Source organism: Megascapheus bottae, chromosome 21 (genome assembly GCF_031878675.1).
Source record: "Megascapheus bottae isolate mThoBot1 chromosome 21, mThoBot2.hap1, whole genome shotgun sequence".
Classification (NCBI taxonomy): Eukaryota; Metazoa; Chordata; class Mammalia; order Rodentia; family Geomyidae; genus Megascapheus; species Megascapheus bottae.
The window spans coordinates 34,389,096-34,404,684 of record NC_143529.1 but is presented as its reverse complement, the minus strand read 5'-3'; the positions used below and the strand labels follow the sequence as shown (position 1 = coordinate 34,404,684).

Here is a 15,589-nt window from a genome sequence, read left to right as displayed (position 1 = left end):
TGCAGCAGCTGGATAGAGAAAACCATCTGCTTAAAAGAAAAACCTCTAATGGTTTCTACAATTCTTATCAAACCTGAAGAGCAGAGTTATACTTCTCTCAACAGAGAGAAAAGCTTCATATTTATTCACTTGACATGAACTTTAAAGTTTAAGGGATTATATCTAATATTGGAATTTAAGAGATTACTTCTTGGCTGGGCCTGGTGGCTCATGCCTGTAATCCTAACTACTCAGGAGGCTGAGGTTTGAGGATCAAGCTTCAAAGCCAGCCTGGACACAAAAAGTCCATACAACTCTTATCTACAATTAACCACCAGAAAACCAGAAGTGGCACTGTGGCTCAAGTGGTAGAGTGCTAGTGTTGAGGTGAAGAGTTCAGGGGCAATGCCTGGGCGTAGAGTTCAAGCCCCACAACCAAAGAAAGATTACATTTTTTTGCCAGTCCCGGGACTTGAACTCAGGGCCTGGGCACTGTCCTTGGGCTTTCTCAAGGTTAGTGCTCTACCACTTGAGCCACAGTACCATGTTGGGCATTTTCTGTATATGTGGTACTGAGGAATCAAACCCAGGACTTCGAGCATGCTAGGCAAGCACTCTACCACTAGGCCATTCTCCTTGCCTGAGAGATTACTTACTTTTATTGTTCTTTTGATCAAAATACTACAGTTTTTGTAGATAAAAAGGATATGGAGACTCTAGGCCAGGCAAAACCTGGCCAATTGCATTTTGAGACAAAGTATAAATGGAGTGACTCCACCTTGAGGTATATTATGCAGAATTAATGTGCAAATGTCAGAACCATGTTCTTAGGAGTGCCAACTTTCTAAAAAGGAGGACCTAGATGGAATGCTCAAAAGAGCCAACCTGGATCCGAAGTCACCTTCCCTAAAGCTTCAGAATTTTTTTTAAAATGTGCATTTAAAAATATATATGCTGAGAAGTACATGGGTCATGAATGGAAGGCTGGACATTTTTTACAAACTGAATACTATTAATCAAAATCCAGACTAGCTTTCATTGGCAGCCCCTCTGCCTCAGCCCTGTTTCCTTCCATGGGTCATCACAGGGATATCAAGAAAGCAGAATGGATTTAAAGTAGCCAATGATAATGTCATAGCATTGGTGGGGAAAAAAAGGTTTATAAAGTGATCTAATATTCTCATATGCTGGCAGAATGAGACATAGTCAGTCTTCCTATAGTCAGGGTTCAAGAATAAGAATGCAAGGATGGCTTTGGATTCTAAGGGTGGGACATTTACAGGCTGAGCAGTACATAGCACCCTTGTGGCCTGCCCTAACAGTATCTATACAACATACCTACAATAGGACAATCCATTCTTGGGAGCAGCAGGAAGTTGTGGTGCACGGAGCCAAGAGAACAAGTTTCTCCTTGTTCTGAAAGGAAGTAAGAAGGGAAAGACTATCTTGAAGACATACCAAAAATGCTCAGGCCAAGGTCTACAGGCTCACAAGGCACAGAGCTCAGAGAACCCTCCTTCCAGAGCCTCCCCAGGTTCTCTGTTTGGATGGTTTCCTCACAGCTACAGCTTGGTACTCATTAATTATTCCACCTAAGGCAGGTAGGCAATGAGAATCTTCACAGGAATTGGAGAGTCAGCAGCCATAGCATAATGGACTACCAGGACATACTGTTTGTGAGGGTAAAGAACCAACTGGTATTTTCTCTGCCAGCAGGGTGGGCATATAAGACATGCTAGCAGTGGGAGTCACCAAAGACATTAGGCAAAGAATCTGTTCCATGGTGATGATATTTGGAAGTTCCCAGAATAGTGATGGCTTGGCACCTGAACTGGCCTCTGGTTCAGGAGAAACTGTGCCAAGCAAATGACATTCAGCTTTCAGAACACACTGGAAGGTAGGGTGGAAAGTGAGGTAACCTCTTATCTTGGTACAGTCAATGAGAAAATATCAGAAGTCATGTCCTAGGGCACAGAGCTAGGAAGGGAGGAAGAAAGGTTTGAGCCAGGGTATCTAGAAATCCACACTTAACTGTTGAGTTTACAGATGCCAGATAGGAAATAAAAGTCAAGACATAACCAAAAATGTAAGATGAGCTAAATGAGTAGACGAACAATGTTAGAAGGGATTAAAGAGCCAGGTGTGGTGGCTCATACCTGTAATCCTAGCTACTCAGGAGGTTGAGATCTGAGGATTTCAGTTCAAAGCCAGGCCCCCATGAAAGAATGAAAGAACGTGAGACTCTTATCTCCAATTGACTACTAGAAAACGGGAAGTGGGGCTGTAACTCAAGGATAGGGTAGTAGCCTTGAGCTGAAGAGCTCAGGGACAATTCTCAGGCCCAGGGGTAGAATGGTAGCCTTGAGCTAAAGAGCTCAGGGACAGTGCCTAGGCCCAGAGTTCTGGCCCCACGACCCACAAAAAAAAGAAGAAAGAAATGTAGAAGAATTGCTGGCACAGTGGCTCACACCTGTAATCCTAACTACTCAGGAGGCTGAGACCTGAGGATCAAGATTCAAAGCCAGCTGGGGCACAAAAGGACCTGAGACTCTTATCCACAATTAACATCTAGAAAACAGGTAGGGCAGTAGCCTTGAGCGGAAGGGACAGTGCCCAGGCCGAGTTCAAGCCCCATGATACACCAAAAAAAAAAAAAAAAAAAGCTGAAAAATTTGTAAATGGCAAAAAGAGCAGGGTGGTAGAAATAACTCATGTATGTTCTTGTATTCATCCCTAAATCCAGGGCCTAGTGCAATATCTGCCAGGACCTGATACTCTACAAATACTTGTTAATGGGATGGGTTCTCATGGTTACAACTACAGTATGGAATGAACATCTGAAGATGTTCTATTCAATTCCATCCTTTCATGGGGGAGTAGGGAAAAGTCTGTGACATACCCTGAGTTGGGTCTGAGGATAAAGCTTGGGTTCCTCCTGGCTACCTTGTTTCTCCAAACTGTACAAACAGTGATGACTAGTGTGGGCTGAGTTTCTTGGGCCTTGCTTTAGAACAACAGTTTGAAAACCTTTTCCCTCATTTCTTTCTGAAGTTGACCACTGTTGGAGATACTTACATGGCAGAGCCACACGAAGTTGAGGCCACAGAGGAAAATCTGTGTCTTCTTCTGGTGTTTTAGGAAAATGTGTCATGACAGAGGGCAAACACTTTCCAGGTAAGCACTTGTCTTCAGACATTAGGCAAGAAAAGATACATAATTCATTATTTTTTAAGAAAAGGGAAAAGTAGCCGGGCATCGTGGCTCACGCCTATAATCCTAGCTAAACAGGAGGCTGAGATCTGAGGATCAAGGTTCAAAGCCAGCCCCGGCACAAAAGGACCTGAGACCCTTATCTCCAATTAACCTCTAGAAAAGAAGTGAGGCTTGGCTTAAGGGTAGGGTAGTTGAAGAGCTCAGGGACAGCGCCCAGGCCCGGGGGTAGGGCGGTAGCCTTGAGCTGAAAAGCTCAGGGACACAGATCAGAGTTCAAGCCCCATGACCCACAAAAAAAGGAGGGGGGGAGAAGTAAAGGAAAAGCAGGAAGAGCACTAAATCAAAGCATACTTTTTAATCTAAGAAACTGGAGACTAATTTTTACCTTCTGAACCAAGTAGACACTTGTAGTTCTCTCAGCAGCCACCTTATCCAGGCTGGACCCCTCAGGAATGAAATAACTCACATCAGCAATGTGGACACCTACTTCAAAGGTACCTGTAAATATACAAGAACTTCATCAGCCAGGGAGAAGACCAGGTAACTCCTCCCAGGTTCCTTCTATGAATGCATGTCCCTTCCACAGGCATGGCCTTGAAGTATGGGTGGTAGTTCTAACCATTCCTACTAAGCCCTGCGATCTGCACTAGTGTCACTTTCCTTGTTGTATACCAAAAAAAAGAGAGATGGAATTGTTACTGTGAATAAATAAGCTTAATCATTTTTACAAGATGTTTTCCATTTCTAAAACTTCTTCTGGAAGGTAAAGAGATCCCTTCAGGCTAAGTAAGCAAGAGTTGTAATCCTAGCTACTCAAGAGGTTGTGATCTGAAGATTGAGGTCCAAAGCCAGTCTGGGCAGGAAAGCTCCTGAGACTCTTACCTCCCAATTAACCACCAAAAAGCCAGAAGTGGCACTGTAGCTCAAGTAGTAGAGTACTAAGTTTGAGGAAAAAAGTTCAGGAACAGGGCCAGGAGCATGGTCTAGTGATAGAGTGCTTGCCTAGCATGCACGAAGCCCTGGGTTCAATTCCTTGGTACCACATGTACAGAAAAAGCCCAAAGTGGTGCTGTGGCTCAAGTGGTAGAGCACTAGCCTTGAGGAAAGCCCAAGGACAGTGCTCAGGCCCTAAGTCCATGCCCCAAGCCCCCAGAACTGGTTAAAAAAAAGTTCAGGAACAGTGCCTAGGTTGTGAGTCCAAGCCCCAGGACTGGCAAGTTCTCCTCTCCTCTCCTCTCTTCTTCTCTCCATCTCCCTCTCTCTCTCTCTCCCCCCCTCTCATTTACTGAGTGGAAGGAGGGACCAATACTTGGTTTGTTCGTCTGTTGTTTTTTCCTCCTTTTGGCAAAAGACCTATTTTTAAAAATGTTAGAAAAGGTGTCTATCAGTAGGCTCTGTACTTCCTAGTGGGTCCACTGAAGGTGACGAGATCCCCCACACTGATAGAATTCTATCTTAAGTGGCATAGGAGAGGCAATTAAGTTAGAAACTTATGATTTACCCTTGAGTATACTATAAATCATCTATCAAATATGAAAAACATGAACACAAATACACATGCGTATGATGCGCATATATATACATATGTACTTAATATATGTGAATATTAAAAGACACAAAATGAACAGAAAAACATGTAAGCGAAATAAGCATATAGTTTGAAGACAACATCATAGGCAGACAGACACACAGAAGATACAAACACAGGGTTGAAGTTTCTTGAATTGAAAAATACACTTGATACAGTTCTAAGTTCCATCCTATGGACAGTGACTGGTCTTGGCATAGGCTCATGATCCAAGTATATTTATCCTGAGCCCATTTTTAAGGACTGATATAGGCTGATAGATCCCAGATACTGAGGGCAACAGAAGTCTTGAACTGCCAGGAAATATCTTTGCCACATATTCAAGCCCCCCAAAAGTCTAAGAAATATAGGGAAGACTCAAAATGTCCTCAATTCGTAGGAGGGGAAAAATGAGGGAAGTGGGTAGGGGGAAGGAAATGGGGACAAAAACATAAGAAGGGATACCAATGTGTGAGAAGTAATGCACCTTTTATCTGGTGAATATAACTGTAACCCCTCTTTACATGGAAATAAAATAATTTTTTTTAAATGTCCTCATTCAGCTGAAGTTGATCTCAATCTACCTGTAGACTCACTGAGAGTCCTGTCAGTTAGTCAGATGGATTTGTAGACCTAATTAACAAATCCCCACACACATCTTTGAGATCTGGATGATCAGTTCTAAAGAACTAAACATCTTATCTGCAAGGTTTTACTTTTCTATCCTCCTAGCCCTTTTCACCGGGGGATAATTCTTGCTCTAGTTTTTCAGACATGGTGTGTGATTAAGGGGTACAGGCAAGGAAAAGAATTCAAGATTTCCTATTGTTAATGTGCTCTGAGCTCGAAGATACTCCTACAAGGCATTTTTTTCAGTTCTTCTGTCCAATCTTATACCTTTTATAAATTAGGAAAAACTAAAGTCTGTTTACAAGAATAGTTTCTGCTATAGGGTAATAATGCCTTGGAGTTGACTCCCACAGGGGAAAGGCTGTCTGGAGACCAGTCTGGCTCCCCATTCATTGACCTCACTTTCACAGGGAGGCAGCTGTGTCACTGGGTCTCTGGGAAGAACAAACTTGCCCACGATGATCAAGAAACTTGACGTCAAGTGACTGTGGCCAGCAATCACAGACAGCTCAGCTTCTAGTTTTGATATTTCAAGTATCAAAAAAAAATACTTGGGAAAGGTAAAATAAAGTATCTTCTTTTGAAGTCAGGATTGTAATATATTGGCCTTGCATGTAAATATTAACTAAAGGAAAAGAGAGAAAGGATTATTACATCATACTATAAACCATAATTTTAAATCTAGGTTCTGTGTTGTTACTACACATGAACTTTCTGTCCTTAGTGAAAATTAACAAACTGACAAAGAGTTCATTCCAGGAGATAAAACATGATGAAGGCCAATCAAAACATATTTGGAAGGCTTCAATTTCACTCACAATTCCCACCAGAGCCTCTAAAACTAGCAAAGAGACACTCTCTTATTTTCTGCTTTGGACATTTTTATGGAAACCCTAAGTAAATATTTTATTACATATATTTACATAATGTGAACTTGCAGAACTCATCAGGCACTGGCACAGAAGCTTTTATTCTATGAAACAGAATAACATATCTTCAAAAGGTTATACAGCATATACTGTCTAAACATTTAGGACCAAGATAATATTTTTTTAAAAAATACTATCCCTTTATTTCTTATTAAAGGAATAGGAACTCTACCTTCTGATGGACCTTCATCTGTGGGAAACAGTAATACAAAGAAATACAAAACTATCCCTTATAGTTTTTATTTTTTTCATCTACGGAGCTACAAGAAATCCTGGAAATCCTGAGGCAGTGGGAGCAGAGGGGAAGAATCTCCAAGGCTTCCATGGTTGCCTCACTTTGCACAGGGATCACAACTCAGCAGAATAGAAATCTTCCTTTGAATGAACTTGCTTTACCCAATTAATATTCTAGAAACCATCCCTTCAAAGCCAGCCACTTCTTAACTGCCCCGATAGTTGGCTAGTTAACATATCCTCTACTTATGAAGAGCTTGAGTTGTGAGCAAGTGTTTTCTTTCATGAATTTGGGATACATGAATGGACACTCTGGTTGATGACAGACAGCACTGGGCAACAGTAATTGCTCTCCTTAAGGAACTCTTTCTACACTAATGGGGTAACAGTGAGATATGATAGTGAAAGATAATAAAAGTGTATAGGAATAAGTTAGATAGCAATCAGGAAGAACCAGGAAAAGTATTATGTAACATAAATGAAGTACTGGCAATAATTCTTATCGTGTTGGGAGCTGGTGGCTCACTCCTGTAATCCTAGCTACTCAAGAGACTAAGATCTGAGGACCACAGTTCAAAGGCAGCCCAGGCAGACAAGTTCTTGTGAGACACTTATCTCTAATTAACCACCCCCAAACTGGAAGTGCACTGTGGCTCAAGTGGTAGAGCACTACCCTTGAGCATAAAGAAGCTCATGGACAGTGCCCAGGCCCTGAGTTCACACCGCACAACCAAAAAAAAAATTAATCGTTTAAGTGCATTCTCTGTCTCAGGGACTCCACACACAAGTTAACTTTGACCACAGCTGCACAAAGTACTTGAGGCTCAAAAAGGGTTAAGTCGCTTGTACAACCAATTCTGCTATTATGTGATAAATCCCTGGTTCCAAACCAAGTACAACCCTGAGCTTTTCCTCTTTTATCACCTCTGCCTCCATCATTTCCAGGGCCAGATGATACAGTCCAAGGTTTTGTCTTAGGCCGCTGAACAAAATCCCTAGCTCTCTACTAGGTAAAGAGGATGATATCAACAAAATTCTCTCTTACTGGTTTTCTTGGCATTTTTAACTCTCCTGACCCTTCCCCCTTCAACACCATCCAACCCCAGTAACTATGCTGGACCTTTTCAGCACAGTCTCCAGACTACGGGCTCCGGTGCTTTCCCTCTGCCAGGACTATACTCAATCCCCTTCTGTACTTTCTTATAGCTTCTTGTATACAGCACCATTTACCTCATGCTGATCATGACCTCCTCTACTCTGTAGTCAGTCTGAAGGACATGAAAAAGGCCCAAGGCGTAGTCGGTGTGGCATTTACTGAATGAATAAGAAAGTAATAAAAAGTATAGGGTAACCACGTCTACCTGACCGGTCTAACTGCCCATGCAGTGCTGGGTGCTACTCACAGTTGCTCTGCACATAGAACATCTGGCCTGGGTCTCTAGGTCTCAGGTGACTCAGCATTCATGACTCTCCAGTTCACGCTATCCTTAGATAACATGAAAATACATTTTTTCTCCCTTTTAAGGCCAACATTTCCATGAATTTTACATTTATTAGCTCTACTTTTAGCTTATGGGTTGCACAGGCTGAGTGCATCTCTTCAAGGGGAAACAATCTGAGTAAGAGAAGCAAGAATATTGAAGCTAGGCTCTGTTTATAAAGCAGCATAAGCTATAACTGTGTAGTCACCCCTGGAATTCTTCAGTGGCCAAATATTGAGTTATCTCATAATCCTTAACAGCTTTCTCTAAACACACTTCTCACAACCACCTTCATTCACTGAGTCTTTAGCAAATGCTAATAAAACTCCTACTATGTATCAGTACTTCGCTTCGTATCTAGAACACACAAGTAAAGAACTTGGCAAGGCCCATTCTTCTATGGAGCTAATGAGGAGAGAACAATAAGCAAATAAACAAGTAACATCAACTAAGATAGTAGAAAAGATCACAGGGTAAAAGGAAAGGAATGTCTGGGTTCTCCCTCCATTTAGTTAGGGTTTCTGAGAGAATACACAACGACCTATAGATCTACAAAGGTCCACATGTGATGTGAGACAGGTTCCCCAGGCAGAGACATAACCAGAGTAAAGGGCTGAGGCAGCCCTTTACCTGATGTACCTAGAGAATAGGGAGAATACTAGGAAGAAAACCTGATAGAGGCCTGAGGTCAGGTGAAGAATGTAGATTTTATTTCAAGTGAAATGGGAAGCCACAGGAGTTTTATGTGATAAACTCACATAAAGGGAATATATTTAATTTTTTTTTCTGCCAGTCCCAGGGCTTGAATTCAGGGCCTGGGCACTGTCCTTGAGCTTTCTCAAGGCTAGAACTCTACCACTTGAGCCTCAGCACCATTTCCAGTTTTTTCTATGTATGTGGTACCAAGGAATCAAACCTAGGTCTTTGTACATGCTAGGCAAACACTCTACCACTAGCCCAAACTCCTGACCCTATGTTTACATTTTTATGTGGCCCTCACCCTTATTCTGCATACTATAGACTTATCACTGGCCTCTATGGTCATGCTGAGTGAGCCTGAAGAGGGACATGATCTCAGGAATGTCACTGACAGGCATTGTCAGGGAACTGTTTAGTACAGTTGAATATATGGTAAATACAAACAAGGGGTGAAAGGAAAATGCAGTCAGCAGTTGAGGGCCACACTAGGCTGTCTCATTCAGCCAGGGTATAGCCCTGATCTGGCTTGGTCTTGGGAGAATTTCTGAGACAAATTTAATATCTGAAGAACAGTTGAGTCTGGATCACCTTTGGTCACAATTTTCACTACCCTCATACTGATTGTATTGTTAGGTAAAAGGGACAATGCTCTGACATATTCCAGTTCTTTGGGGATATTTTGTTACGTAATCTCACACAAAAGATGATTCCCAGGATGGCATACTATGGCAACACTCCACGGCTATGATGGGGTGATGGTTTGAAGATATTTCACAGACTTAAAAGGAGTCAAAGTAAAAAAACAAATTGGGGACATGTAAATCTGAGTGCAATGCAAAGTCTTCCTTATGTGAGGGAGGGCTTCTATGGATGACTTCTCGGGTCCTCCTCAAGGCCAAGATTTGAAGAGTTTGTGGATTTCCTTTCTTTCTTTTCCACACAGCAAAGGGTTAAAGAGGACCTTGATTTGCAAACTCCTTAACTGGTGAGCTCACATTCTGGAACTAAGGAGCTTAAAGGGCTCTAGCAATCTGCAAGTACGAAACTGCCCACACAGCAATTTTTGTCATGTTTAATCTAATTCTCAGGAATCTCAGTTTAAATTTATATGAACAACAGGGAAGAGGAACACCCAGGTAGTAAATTTCGCTTTTGCCCTTCCAAACGATTTGAGCAATGGCCTCCTTCATTAACAGGAAAGAGAATGAGGAGCTGAACATGTGAGGCTGGCACACCCAATGTCTGGGAATTTCCAGGCAGGAAGTAGGGAAAGCCCAGGTTAGCTGGTCAGGCCTGGGGTACAGGCATTTGCTCCCTGCTCAGTGCCAGGAAACAAAGAAGCCAAGGGGCTACAAAGAAGCCAGGGGCTACAAAGCACCCTTAAGGGTGGTTACAAAGTAAGCATGTCAAAGCAGCAAGGGCATGAGGCAGAGGCAGGAGATATGGTGAGAATGAGGCTAACTGGCCAAGGTTTGAGGGTTGCAGGGGGCTAGGTAATGAGAACAGGGACTTTCATTATACTATTCTGTCTGCTTTTGTGCATGTTCAAAATTCTTCATCCAAAATTAAAAAAAAGAAACAAAAACAAAGCAAACAACAGTAACAAAAAAACCCCCAGCAGAGCAGTTTCCCAGAGGAGGGGGAAAAAAATCAAAAAGGACAAATCCGGTAAAACTTTAAAAGAAAGACATACCAAAAAAGACAGAAGGAAAGCTAATGCTTCCAGAGTAGAATCAAAATGTCCCCAGTGGTGATCACTGGAGGGTAGAGATACAGGATTGTTCCCTTCTTTACTGTACATACTTGTACTGTTTCCAGTTCTCAAAAGCTAGACAAAGCAATTGAAATAAAAAAAGGATAAAATAAAAAATGCAAACTTGGGGCCAGGAGTTTGGCCTAGTGGTAGAATGCTTGCATAGCATGCATGAAGTCTGGGGTTCAATTCCTGGTACAACATATATATATATATATATATATATATATATATATATATATATATATATATATATATATATATATATAAAATGGTGCTATGGCTCAAGTTGGTAGGACAGTGCTCAGGTTCTGAGCTCAAGCCCCAGGACTGGAAAATAAATAAATAAATAAAAATAATTAAAATTCAAACCTGCCTTAAATTTTCTGTGGAGAAACATATGAAGATGGTAATGATAGTTTTCTTTGAGTAACAGGTTGTGAATTAGTTTGTATGCAAATTTTAATTTTGCTATAAATAGTGTATTACTTGATTAAGACTTAGATAACAAAAACGAAATGCCGTGCCCACCTCTACTTGCCTCCATCCCTCTTGAGTTCTTGGCATACTCTCAGACACAGCGTCCCTGGCAGCTTGGGCAGAGGCCAAGAGAGCAAGTGCTAGCTTATTTGACAATTTGACAATTCTCTTGGTGGACGGAAGCAACTAGGTATCTTTCCAATAGGCTCTATAAAGATGACCTCAGGAAATGAAGTAGCAGGTGCTGAGTGTACCCCTCCTGAACAGGAAACAACTATTTCAGGCCCGAAACATGACTTCAGTTCATAGCAGGTTGTGGCACTTGCAGTCTGCATTTGCACAGGCTAGTGCGAGTGGCTAGCCAGTGGGATGGAGGCTCTCCCTGGTCTGTCCTCAGGATGGAAGCTCTCCCTCACTGCCCAGAGGTGGAGGCTCCCTTCCACCTGTGGCTGGCAGCACAGGGAATGCTGTGTGATTCCAGCCAAACACTTCCATACACCTAGGCTTGACAGCAGAAGTTTAGCTGATTTTTACATTCATTTCAGGATTTTTATATTTAAAAAATCTTTCGATGAGACATAACCACTAGTCTCTAATAACCAAATATATAAAACAGATTAGTTTTCTACATTTCGAAGAAATATAAGCATCTACATGTCTTTAATGCTCATTCATTGTTAACTCTAATCACCCACACTGCTTACTACAATCTCAATCTTTCACTTGAAACTAAAAATTTCACTTTCACTTCAAATTCTTTCAGTTCACTGCTTTTTATCCTGGTAACAAAAATTGGGACTGGCCTTTTCTCATTCTTGAGATACTTTGTATTATTATTATTTCTTTGTATTATTATTTCTTACCATGCCCAATTTTTATTATCATTAAGTTGTCCAAAAAAGGTACCACTTGATAAGGCAGTTTATGAATACAATGCATATTGATCAGTGTTACCCTTTCCAACATTCCCATCATCCTTCAATCCACCCCTTTTCTTACTTTAAAAATTTTGTAGTATATACAATGAATTATTGACTACATTCTCCTCCTCTTTCCTCATTCATTTGTCTGTTCCTCTCCTTTTATTCTCCCCTATTTGAGCTCTCCAGAGTCTATCTACTTTAGTTAATTCATTTTTAACCATTTGCATACCACTCAATATGTTTACTTATAGATTTTTGGGGGGATCAAATTACTCAGTTTCATTCATCAATCATTTCTGATTCCCTAAGACTTCATAAAAGTTAAAAAAAAATCTACTTATAATTTATGCATACTCATGAATCTGTTACAATAACAGCATATTGACTGCTTACTTTAAGTGTTTTGTGGTAATTTATTTAATCCTCCATTGCTAGGAGATAAAAGTCTTGCCATAGATGAAGAAAGTAAGGCCAGCGGGTGGGCCAGCCATCTGCATCAAGATCTGGATCCAGAGGCTGGGCTCTTGGCTACTAAAATTGGACATTTCCTCTTGGTATCAGGTGACGGATGAACTCATACTTGCTTCTTTCTCAATTCCTGTGGGTTGCAAGTACTCCCAATTTAAACATTTTTAAAGAAGATAATTATACATTTACTTTTACTAAACACCTATTTACAAACAAATAAGTTGAACAGAATATTATTTATAACATGACTGAATATAATTCTTTAATAGAGATGAAGTATTTGTTAAAGCCAGGCACCAGTGGGTCATGCCTGTAATCCTAGCTACTCAAGGGGCTGGCATCTAAGAATCAGATCAAAGCCAGTATGGGCAGGAAAGTCTGTGAGACTCTTATTTCCAATTAGCCCACAACAAATTTTATAGTATTTTCATCACCATCCCAGTCACTTCATACTTACTTTCAGTCACTGCCTATTTTTATTCAACCATATTGGCCCTAGGCAGTCACTAAAGGACTTTATAACTCCATAGATGTTCCTGTTCTGGACATACATAAATGGAATCATATGACGTGGTCTTTTAAGATCATCTTCTTATACTCTCTACATATGCTATGTCTACTGTATTATTGCATGTATCACCACTTCATTTTTTTTTTTTGGATAAAGAGTATTCTATTGCTCAGGCCGGGAGTTTGGCCTAAATGGTAGAGTGCTTGCCTAACATGCACAAAGACCTGGGTTCGATTCCTCCGTACCACATACATAGAAAAAAAGCTGGAAGTGGTGCTGAGGCTCAAGTGGCAGAGCTGAGAAAGTCCAAGGACAGTGCTCAGGCTCTGAGCTCAAGCCCAGGACTAGCAAAAAAAAAAAAAAAAAAAGAGTATTCTATTGCATAGATATACCACTACATTTATTTATCCATTAATCAGCCAAGAGACACTTGGATTATTTCTACTTGTTACATACTCCTTTAAAGTATACTTTTTATTAAGGCATAAACTATAAACCTCTAGCATATAGCTCAATTAATTTTTACAAGTAAATATACTCAGACAAACACATCCACTTCAAAAGATAAGATCACAGCAGAATTCCAGAAACTTTTATCATGTTTCCCTTAGCCTTTACATCCACCAAAGAAAACTACTTTTCTGACTTCTATATATTGTATAATGATCAATCAATTTTGTCTTGATTTTATATAAATAGATTCATAGTATAACTATTATTATTTCTTGTCCTCAAAAAAAGTTTTAATCCATGATGTATCTTCTGTTTGTTCCATGGCACTGTTATATAATATTCCATTGTAAGAGTATACCATAATTTAATTATTGACAGACATCTGAGTTGTTTCAGGGTTTGGGTTTTTTTTTGCTATTATAATAATGTTGCTGAAAACACTCCTGTTGAGTTCATACCTAACATGAAAGTAGCTTCACTCAGCTTTTTATACAATGGTTCCCAGAGGGCTATACCAACTCATTTTGATACAATTAGTTTTTGAAATACTTAGCTGTTCTTCCCAGCTATGTGGCAGGTCAGCCCAAGAAGAAAAGTTTGCAAGACTTCCATCTCAACAGAAAAAGCTGAACCTAGAGGTTTGTGCCTAATATCCCAGCTACTATGGGAAATATGAAATAGGAGGATTGTGGTTCAGGCTAGCCTGGGCAAAAATCAAGACCCTATCTCAAAAGTAGAGAAAGGGCTGGTAGTATGGCTTAAAGCAATAAATCACCTACCTTGCAAGTGCAAAGTCCTGAATTCAAACCCTCAAGAAAAAAAATTTGCTATTCTAAGGGGAATACAGTATTATCTTACTATACCTTTTCATACGTTTCTATTATTTTTTTCTTCTTCTCTGGAGTCTCTGTGCAGGTGTTTATATATTCTTGATATGAGTCCTTTGCTAGATATATTATTACAAATGCTTTCTCTCTGTGGTTTGCTTTTTCAACAATTTTAATGAAGTCTTCTCATGAACAGAAGTTTTTAATTTTAATAAAATGAAATGAAATGTATCAGTCTATTTTTTTAAGGTTCATGCTTTTTGGCCGTACTTAAGAAATCTTTGCTTACTCAAGGTCATGAAGTTATTCTTCTTTAAGTGTTGATGTTACTGTTCATATTTAGAATCTCAAAACCACAGGGAGTTTACTTTTATGTATGGTGTAAAAAAGAGGTCAGATCCTCTTCTATAGGATATCCAAATGACGTAGTACTGTTCACTGATACAACTATCTTCTACTTACTCTATAACACAGTGTTAACTTTGCTGAAAACCAAGTGAACAAATGTACATATGTGAATCTGTTTTTGGATTCTCTATTCTTTTCCCCCTCAATTTATGAACAGCAACCAAACATTTACTACTTTAGTATACCCTTACTACAATTCCTGATTATGTTCAATCTTTATACTTTTATATCAATTACTTTCACTGAGTACCTAACTGTTTGTCTGGCACATTGCTAAGTGGTAAGAATTATCTCATTCAATCCTCCAGGAAATTCTGAGTTAAAATATTATTGTTTTATACCAGGGAATGTGAGACACAAGAGAGGGTAATCCTTTCTGCTAGAGTATGGACTATGTCCTCCTTCTCATTATGTTGTCATCTACTTTTGTGGGAAAACACCAGTGGTATGTTACAGTGAGGTTGTGTGTTTGCAACAACAAACAGAAACACAGCTTAGCTCTTTTAGTTCTCCCTATACTTTAAAAATTTGGAACTGACACTTGTGAAAATGTTTTATCATTGAAGAAAAGAGAATTTCAGAGAAATCACAGACACATACAAACTTTCATGATGCAGAAGCAAGGGTAAAGACAAGACAAAATCTTCCATTTTCCAGCTCCTACTCTAGTGCTCCTTTAGGTATACCACCACTGCCTCTCATACAATGAGTATGACTGGATCCCTTAGACTTCTCTACTAACTTCCAGGTTTACCTTGGTGCCAAATACTTGAGGATGCCTGGCTGGTGAGTGCCAGATTATCTTGGCCTTAATGAGTAAGAAAACTGGAACCAATCAGCACAGCTGGAAGCATATGAACAGGCCATAGTCCAAATTTGGTTTAACAAGGTGCATTGAGACATCCATGAATAAAGAGAATTTCCAAAGCCCAGACCCCACAGAAATCAAGCTAGAAAGCTTTGAATGGAACATAAGAATAAGACTTAGAGTGGTGGAGCTGTCTCTCCACTTAATCTTTCCACTTAGATCCTCT

General features: G+C 40.1%; 1 protein-coding gene across 2 annotated transcripts in view; it reads right to left on the bottom strand.

Moving 5' to 3' along the window:
• Window positions 1-15,589, bottom strand: part of Dis3l2 (DIS3 like 3'-5' exoribonuclease 2) — a 297,816-nt gene that overhangs the window by 99,290 nt on the left and 182,937 nt on the right. For both annotated transcript variants that reach the window (XR_016539161.1, XM_090355040.1), the window contains exon 11: window positions 3,578-3,690. Coding sequence is in view for 1 of the 2 variants with exons in the window: in XM_090355040.1 (XP_090211166.1) it covers window positions 3,578-3,690 (113 nt within the window). In the remaining variant the exon portion in view is untranslated. The remainder of the gene's footprint in view (window positions 1-3,577; window positions 3,691-15,589) is intronic.